The following is an 8,667-nucleotide window of genomic DNA, read 5'->3' on the forward strand; positions in this document are numbered from 1 at the left end:
TTTCCAGATGTTGACCCGTCTTGTAACTCCTCTCTGTCTTCCAGATGTTGACCCGTCTTGTAACTTCTCTCTCTGTCTTCCAGATGTTGACCCGTCTTGTAACTCCTCTCTCTTTTCCAGATGTTGACCCGTCTTGTAACTCCTCTCTGTCTTCCAGATGTTGACCCGTCTTGTAACTTCTCTCTCTGTCTTCCAGATGTTGACCCGTCTTGTAACTCCTCTCTGTCTTCCAGATGTTGACCCGTCTTGTAACTCCTCTCTCTTTTCCAGATGTTGACCCGTCTTGTAACTCCTCTCTGTCTTCCAGATGTTGACCCGTCTTGTAACTTCTCTCTCTGTCTTCCAGATGTTGACCCGTCTTGTAACTCCTCTCTGTCTTCCAGATGTTGACCCGTCTTGTAACTCCTCTCTGTCTTCCAGATGTTGACCTGTCTTGTAACGACCTGACCCGGGTCCCAGAGTGCCTGTATTCGCTGGGCAGCCTGAAGAGACTCAACCTGAGCAGTAATCAGATTACTGAGTTGTCTCTCTGCATTGACCAGTGGACTCAGCTGGAGACCCTGAACCTGAGCCGTAACCAGCTCACCTCTGTGCCTGTAAGGACTCAGCGCTCAGTATAAGTCATCAGTTTGGTGAAACAGTCCTTTAAGCAGCTGGACTTTGTGTATGGAGTGATTCGTTAGTTAATGTTTTGTGTCCTCAACCAGTCGGCCATCTGTAAGCTGTCCAAGCTGAAGAAGCTCTACGTCAACTCCAACAAGCTGGACTTTGATGGCGTTCCGCCAGGCGTGGGAAAACTGTCCAGCCTCACAGAGTTCATGGCCGCTAACAACAACCTGGAGCTCATCCCTGAAGGGCTCTGCAGGTGAGCTAGAGTTGACAGGAATGTTTGTCCCTTCTTCAGTTTTATCTCCACTTTGTTTCAGAGACAGATTTCTATAGCTTGTTAGTTACAGCAGTGTTTTCAGACACCATCAGGTCAGTAATACAGTCTGAACATGTGGTTTTATGTCCAGATGTGGAAAGTTGAAGAAGCTGGTGCTGAATAAAAACCGCCTGGTGACGCTCCCTGAGGCCATCCACTTCCTGACAGATTTGGAGGTATAAACAGATAAACTCAGAGTCATGGTTCTTGGTTTGATAAGTCTGCTCTCTGAAACTCACTCAGACTGGTTCATGTCTCCCTCTGTAGATTCTGGATGTTCGTGAGAACCCCAACCTGGTGATGCCTCCTAAACCGGTGGACCGAGGAGCAGAGTGGTACAACATCGACTTCTCCCTGCAGAACCAGCTCCGTCTGGCGGGGGCCTCTCCTGCTACTGTGGCAGCTGCAGGAGGAGGTCTGAGACATAAAGACGTAACACCTAGTCGTGCTCTAAAGACGTCCTGGAGGATTCACGTGTTTGTTTGTGTTCAGGAGCCAGCCCCCGAGATCACCTGGCGAGGAAGATGAGGCTGAGGAGGAGGAAGGACTGTTCTCAGGATGATCAGGCAAAGCAGGTGCTGAAGGGCATGAGTGATGTTGCACAGGAGAAGAAGAACATGGAGGTTAGAAGAAGAAAATGGTGAATCTATACCTATCTATATAAGATATACAAGAAAATCCTCCTTTACATCGAGACATGTGCTAACTTTGCAGGAGAACGGAGACTTGAAATACGGGGATTTAAAAATCCGACGCTGGGACAAGAGTCTAGAGAAACCTCAGCTGGATTACTCTGAGTTCTTCATAGAAGACGTGGGGCAGGTAATGTGACTGTGAATTAAACTAATAACCAGGAGTAGAGGTGTGGGTGACCTCTAATAGATAAACATCAGGAGGGACAGAAACATGGAGGTAGAAAAACAAAGATGAACCAAGATGGAATCTATGTGGACAGAGACGATGGAGATGTTGGAGACATCTTGGACGTCTTCTAAGACTCTAGACATTCAGGACTGGAGGAGGAGATAGTACTTCTTCTTCTTCTTCTTCGCTTTATGTTTCCAGTAGATGTGGTGTTCCACAGCAGCAGAACCAATTCATCAATGACTGATGTTTTGGTTTAAACACATACACTGATCAGTCACAACATTATGACCACTGACAGGAGAAGTCAATAACATCTAAACCATCTTGTGACAGTTCAGTGTTCTGCTGGGAAACTTCTGGACCTGGCATTCATTGGTGTGGATGTTACTTAGACATGTAGCACCCACCTAGACCAGACCAGGCACCCCCACCTAGACCAGACCAGACACCCCACCTAGACCAGACCAGACACCCCACCTAGACCAGACCAGGCACCCCCCCACCCCATAGCAATGACACTCCTTGATGGCAGCAGCCATCCCCAGCAGGATGCAGCCTGACACAGACACACACACAAAAACACATTGTTGGACCTGGCCTCCAAATTCACTAGATCCCAAACTGATCAAGTATCTGTGGGATGATCCACAGAGGCCCCTCCCCCCCCCACTAACAACAGGACACCCTCAGAAGGCCCATGTCCATTCTCTGATGAGTCACCACAAGGGAGACCTACACAATATTAGGAAGGTGGTCATAATGTTGTGGCTGATTAGTGTATAGCTGATACAATCATTTGATTCAGTGATTGATCAGGTTGGGACATATTGTCCATGGACACGTGGCCAGGAAGCAGCTTTAATCTCTGCCCTTCCTTCAGGTTCCTGGCGTAACCGTGTGGCAGATTGAGAACTTTGTCCCGACTCAGGTGGATGAAACGTTCCATGGAAAGTTCTATGAGGCTGACTGCTACATCATCCTCAAGGTAAAGCTGGATAAATGGCAGAGGTCAAACTGCTAGAGGAGCCTCTGTATGTTTTAACAGACATTTTCTTTTCCTCTCCAGACCTTCCTGGACGACAACGAAGCCTTAAACTGGCATATCTATTACTGGATTGGTCAGGAGGCCACACTCGACAAGAAGGCCGGCTCCGCCATCCACGCCGTCAACCTGAGGAACTTCCTGGGAGCCGAGTGCAGGACGATCCGGGAGGAGATGGGAGACGAGAGCGAGGAGTTCAGCGCTGTACGTAACGACATGATTAATGCCTGTGATGCTGAGTGTAGCACGAGGAAGGTGAATGTTGGTCTAAATATATGTGTGCAGGTGTTTAACAATGAGATCGCCTACATCGAGGGAGGAACAGCCAGTGGCTTTTACACTGTGGAAGACACAAACTATGCTGCCAGGTAGTTCTGTGTATTCATTCTATTACAATAAAAATATTTTGTTATTGAAGCTGTAATTCATTAGTCTGTGTTGATCAGGTTGTACAGAGTCTACGGGAAGAAGAACATCAAGCTGGAGTCTGTACCTTTGAAGGCCTCCTCCCTGGACCCACGGTGATCCTCATTATTAGATTCCTCCTGAGTCCTGAAGCTCAGACCTCAGTGTCCTCAACGTCCTGTGTTTGTCTTCCTGACAGCTACGTCTTCCTGCTGGACACAGGGCTGGAGATCTTCATCTGGAGAGGAGCTAACGCTACTCTGAGTGGCACCACGAAGGCCAGGTAAGAATCCATGAAAGCATCGAGCTGCTCGTTGAGTTCTTCAGGGAAGTGATACACGGCTGCATCGTGTGTGTTGTTGCAGGTTATTTTCTGAAAAGATCAATAAGAATGAACGTAAAGGGAAGGCAGAGATTGTGACGCTCATGCAGAACCAGGAGCCGCCATCTTTCTGGGAGGTGCTGGGAGGACAACCAGAGGAGATCAAGAAGCACGTCCCTGATGACTTCTCTCCTGTCAGACCCAAACTCTACAAAGTAAACACAGCTCAACGGTCTCAGCTTTAAGGGCGTGTCAGGAACCAAAGAGTCACTTAGCAGGAACTACTGGGTTTTACAACCTGGACCTTATTTCTGGCATAAAATACGATTGTTTACTCACCCATATAACTTTGGTGTCATTTGGAGTCGTTCGTCAGATATTTAGATCCATGTGTATCCATATAGTGGGAGTGACTGGGGCACCGCAACGCAGCCTCTAAATAACATTATCTGCTGCGAGACGCGTTCATTTCACCAATATTTAGTTATGATGCTCTAGTGCTATAATCTGTTGAGTCCAGAGTTACCTGTTATCTATTCTATATCTGCTCTCTGACCAGCTGTTCCTCTCTCTGCCTCCTCATCCTCCTTTCAACGAGCTCTTCATCCGTATACTCTGCCTCAGAACGGTAACGACGTCCATCATTAACAAAGTCGTCGTCCACAACCTCAGAATCGGAAAAAGTTTCAGTCATGTTGCAAAAAACTAGCAGCAGCAAATTACAGGTAAACAAGCGCTCAGAGATGACATCATCATCCAGGTCAGAGGTCAGTAGGTCAATCTACAGACCCCGGATGATGACAACAGGTAACTCTGGACTCGATGGGGAACAGCACCAGAGTATCATAACTAAATATTGGTGAAATGAACGCGTCTCACAGCAGATAATGTTATTTAGAGGCTGTGTTACGGTCACTCCCACTATATGGATACACATGGATCTAAGAATCTGATGAACGACTCCAAATGACACAAAGTTATATGGGTGAGGAAATGATCGTATTTTTTGCCTGAAATAAGGTCCAGGTTGTAAAAAACCAGTAGTTCCCTTTTAACACAAAGTCCACTTTGTCTGTCCTCTAGGTGGGTCTGGGCCTCGGCTACCTGGAGCTGCCACAGATTAACTACAAGCTCTCGGTGGAGCACAAAGACCACAAAGTCAAACTGGACACGCTGCCAGAGCTCAGACTGGTGCGTTGGTATCCAGATGTTCACAGAGTTGTTCACAGGTAGAAACAGAGGTGGAGTGTGTCCTTCATACCTTCCTCCTGTCCTCAGATCCAGTCTCTGCTCGACACCAAGTGTGTTTACATCCTTGACTGCTGGTCTGATGTCTTCATCTGGATCGGGAGGAAGTCTCCTCGTCTGGTCCGAGCCGCTGCCCTGAAACTGGGTCAGGAGATCTGCTCCATGCTGCACCGGCCCAAACATGCCACGGTCACCCGGAACCTGGAGGGCACTGAGTGTCAGGTGACCCCTGGACACACACTCATAAAATACTTTGACTGACGCTTCAGTGTTAATGTGCTTCATCAACAGTTTAAAAGTCTCCTCTTCCTCAACATCCTCCTCTTCCTCCCCATCCTCAGGTGTTTAAGTCCAAGTTCAAGAACTGGGATGACGTGTTGAAGGTGGACTACACCAGAGCAGCTGAGACTGTTCAACAGAAAGACAACCTGCAGGGGAAGGTTAGTGAACGATTAGTTGTTAGCTGCTAGCTGTTAGCACAGCGTGTTGACGTTTTACTTTGTCTCAGGTGAAGAAGGACGCGGAGCAGAAAGACCAGATGAAAGCCGACCTCACCGCTCTCTTCCTGGCCAGACAGCCGGCCATGCCGCTCTCTGAGGTAACTGCCCACATTCACCTGAGAACAACTCAAACTGTCCTCACTCGTCACTAATCAGTGTCCGTCTCTGTCCAGGCTGAACAGCTGATGGACGAGTGGAACGAGGACCTGGACGGTATGGAGGGATTCGTGTTGGAGGGAAAGAAGTTTGCTCGTCTGCCTGAGGAGGAGTTTGGACACTTCTTCACCCAGGACTGCTACGTCTTCCTCTGCAGGTAGAGGTGTGCCTGTGGACGCTAATGCTAACTCTGGACCATCTGTCAACTCATTCATGTGTTCACTCTTTGAGGTACTGGGTTCCTGTGGAGTACGACGAGGAGGAGAAGGAGAAGGAGAAGGAGAAGAAGGAGGGTGGCAGAGGTGAAGCCGCAGGAGACGAGGAGGAGGACAGGCAGCCAGAGGAGGACTTCCAGTGTGTGGTGTACTTCTGGCAGGGCAGGCAGGCGTCCAACATGGGCTGGCTCACCTTCACCTTCTCCCTGCAGAAGAAGTTTGAGAGTCTGTTCCCTGGAAAGCTGAAGGTATGAGGATCCGACCCCGACCCTGGACCGGATCTTAACTCTCTGCTCACCTGACTCCTCCTCCACCTGTCCCCTGTCTTCTGTGTTCAGGTGGTCCGGATGACGCAGCAACAGGAGAACCTCAAGTTCCTGTCTCACTTCAAAAGGAAGCTGATCATTCACAAAGGGAAGAGGAAGCAGAAGACGGACTCTGCTCAGCCGTCTCTCTACCACATACGCACCAACGGCAGCGCTCTGTGCACCAGGTCTGTCCTCTGTCCTCCTCTTTCTGTCCTTTGTCTTCCACTGTGTCCTCCATATGTTTGACATTCTTTCCACTGTCCATCTCTGTCAGGACCATCCAGATTGGGACAGACTCCAGTAACCTCAACTCAGAGTTCTGCTTCATCCTGAAGGTTTGAGCTTCTAATAATCGTTTAGATCTGTGACTGAGGACGTCCGACGTCTCTGGATCAGTGACTGAGGACATCAGACTAATCAACATGTGTCTTCTGCAGGTTCCCTTTGAGAGCACAGACAATCAGGGCATCGTTTATACCTGGGTGGGCCGAGCGGCCGATCCGGACGAAGCCAAACTGGCCGAGGACATCATGAACAGCATGTTTGACGACACGTACAGCAAACAGGTGAGACTCTTGAGCTGCTGTCACTTCCTGTTCACTTCCTGTTTTATTCCGGTTCACCTGATCCGTCAGAACGTTTTCAGCCTGAGGGACACATGTAAAGACCTGAAGGACGTTTCCAGAATCATTTCATGTAATGATGTCCTCATCAATCAACTGTTATCCTAGGTGATCAATGAGGGGGAGGAGCCAGAGAACTTCTTCTGGGTTGGGATTGGTTCTCAGAAACAGTACGATGAAGATGCAGAATATATGAAACATGCTCGTCTCTTCAGGTCAGTGCTCATCATCATCATCATCATGAGATATACAGCTCAGTCTAAAGACGTCAAGTGTTGTCAGTTCATCGCCTGTTTCTTCCTCTGTGGTGTCAGATGCTCCAATGAGAAGGGTTATTTCTCTGTGTCAGAGAAGTGCTCAGACTTCTGTCAGGACGACCTGGCTGATGACGACATCATGCTGCTGGATAACGGCAGAGAGGTGACCTGAGTTCATCATGACATCTCAACCTGTTGGTCTCGTTCTGCTGCTTCACCTTCTTCTTCTTCTTCTTCTTCTTCAGGTGTACATGTGGGTGGGCACTCAGACCAGCCAGGTGGAGATCAAGCTGAGTCTGAAGGCCTGTCAGGTGAGTGAAGCTCTGTGGTGTCTGTGTCTGTGTCTGTGTCTGTGTTTGTGACGTGTCTTCGTTTCTCTGCAGGTTTACATCCAACACATGCGCTCGAAGGAGGCCGAGCAGCCGAGGAAGCTGCGACTGGTCAGGAAGGGCAACGAGCCTCACTGCTTCACCCGCTGCTTCCACGCCTGGGGGGAGTTCAAGACCCCCCCCTCGTAGGATTCCCATCCACCCGATTCACTGCCATGCTTAATTCTGCTGCGTGTGATTGACTGGAGACTCTGCCACCATGATGCTCAGCAGCTGTTTGACCTGCAGCCAGTCTGCATGTGGCTGATAGAGGGAGTAAATGAGTGTAGTGCTCCTCTCCACAGGAGGCGCTCAATCAGCTGATTATTGGAACAAAGAAAACATCACTGTAAATGTTTCTCTGAGGAATGTTGCTTTATACACAGTATATATATATCTCTATATTTTCATGGTGTGTGTGTGTATGTGTGTGTGTGTGTGTGTGTTGGGCTTTTTCAAAGTCTCATTGTTTCTGCTCTTGAACATTTTCTCTGATCCAGGATCAGTCTGAATGATCAGGATCGGTCTGAATGATGAGTCTGAATGATCAGGATCAGTCTGAGTGATCAGGATCAGGATCAGTCTGAATGATCAGGATCAGGATCAGTCTGAGTGATCAGGATCAGGATCAGTCTGAATGATCAGGATCAGTCTGAATGATGAGTCTGAATGATCAGGATCAGTCTGAGTGATCAGGATCAGGATCAGTCTGAATGATCAGGATCAGGATCAGTCTGAAGGATCAGGATCAGTCTGAATGATGAGTCTGAATGATCAGGATCAGGATCAGTCTGAATGATCAGGATCAGTCTGAATGATCAGGATCAGTCTGAATGATCAGGGTTAGTCTGAATGATCAGGATCAGGATCAGGGTTAGTCTGAATCAGAGGTCAGAGTTAATGTTCCAGATGTGAGACAGATGCTGAAATGTTTAATGCTGCGTTTAACGTGTCAAAAGGTTTCTTTTCTGCTTCTTTCCAAATTTAAAGTCTGATTGTGTTTGGTATTTAAAATCCAACTGGTTTCAGTTTAATCGTATCTATCGCTGACCTTCAGCTTCCTGAATACCTGCTGCAGTGCTTCTTGTGATTATGTGACCTGTGTCGTCTGTAGGCATTGGTCCGAGACGTCTACGCCGAGAATCTTTGACTCTATTTTGAACTGTACGTTCTGCACACGCTCCTGAAGCCACATGCAGACGCTTTATTTATGTATTTTATATAAAAATAAAATTTCACATCACAGCTTGTTTACGGTCTTTATCATCAGCTGTTGATCCTGTACAGGGTCCCAAGAGGCTACACTGATCAATTAGAACCTAGAACCCCCCGATCACCTCTTAGTATCAGCTGCTGGTACCGTCCAGGACAAAGAGAGGGCTCCACTTGTGTTGGCATAATGTCTACAGTTGTGGCTGAGTGGCCTGAGGT

At 48.1% G+C, this 8,667-nt stretch overlaps 1 protein-coding gene across 1 annotated transcript in view; it reads left to right on the forward strand.

Annotated features, from left to right (window-relative positions):
* flii (FLII actin remodeling protein) overlaps positions 1–8,481 on the forward strand; it is a 21,586-nt gene extending 13,105 nt beyond the window's left edge. The window contains exons 7-31 of the mRNA XM_084575222.1: positions 421–596; positions 708–865; positions 1,017–1,101; positions 1,193–1,340; positions 1,418–1,548; positions 1,640–1,747; positions 2,673–2,777; positions 2,859–3,038; positions 3,120–3,202; positions 3,281–3,355; positions 3,439–3,522; positions 3,605–3,776; positions 4,645–4,752; positions 4,840–5,031; positions 5,151–5,249; positions 5,318–5,407; positions 5,483–5,622; positions 5,697–5,928; positions 6,019–6,173; positions 6,263–6,323; positions 6,426–6,554; positions 6,720–6,826; positions 6,926–7,031; positions 7,114–7,179; positions 7,252–8,481. Of these exons, the coding sequence (XP_084431348.1) occupies positions 421–596; positions 708–865; positions 1,017–1,101; positions 1,193–1,340; positions 1,418–1,548; positions 1,640–1,747; positions 2,673–2,777; positions 2,859–3,038; positions 3,120–3,202; positions 3,281–3,355; positions 3,439–3,522; positions 3,605–3,776; positions 4,645–4,752; positions 4,840–5,031; positions 5,151–5,249; positions 5,318–5,407; positions 5,483–5,622; positions 5,697–5,928; positions 6,019–6,173; positions 6,263–6,323; positions 6,426–6,554; positions 6,720–6,826; positions 6,926–7,031; positions 7,114–7,179; positions 7,252–7,386 (3,125 nt within the window). The 3' untranslated portion in view covers positions 7,387–8,481. The remainder of the gene's footprint in view (positions 1–420; positions 597–707; positions 866–1,016; positions 1,102–1,192; positions 1,341–1,417; positions 1,549–1,639; positions 1,748–2,672; positions 2,778–2,858; positions 3,039–3,119; positions 3,203–3,280; positions 3,356–3,438; positions 3,523–3,604; positions 3,777–4,644; positions 4,753–4,839; positions 5,032–5,150; positions 5,250–5,317; positions 5,408–5,482; positions 5,623–5,696; positions 5,929–6,018; positions 6,174–6,262; positions 6,324–6,425; positions 6,555–6,719; positions 6,827–6,925; positions 7,032–7,113; positions 7,180–7,251) is intronic.
* The last annotated feature ends 186 nt before the right edge of the window (positions 8,482–8,667 follow it).

Source organism: Chelon labrosus (genome assembly GCF_963514085.1).
Source record: "Chelon labrosus genome assembly, contig: SCAFFOLD_90, whole genome shotgun sequence".
NCBI lineage: Eukaryota > Metazoa > Chordata > Actinopteri > Mugiliformes > Mugilidae > Chelon > Chelon labrosus.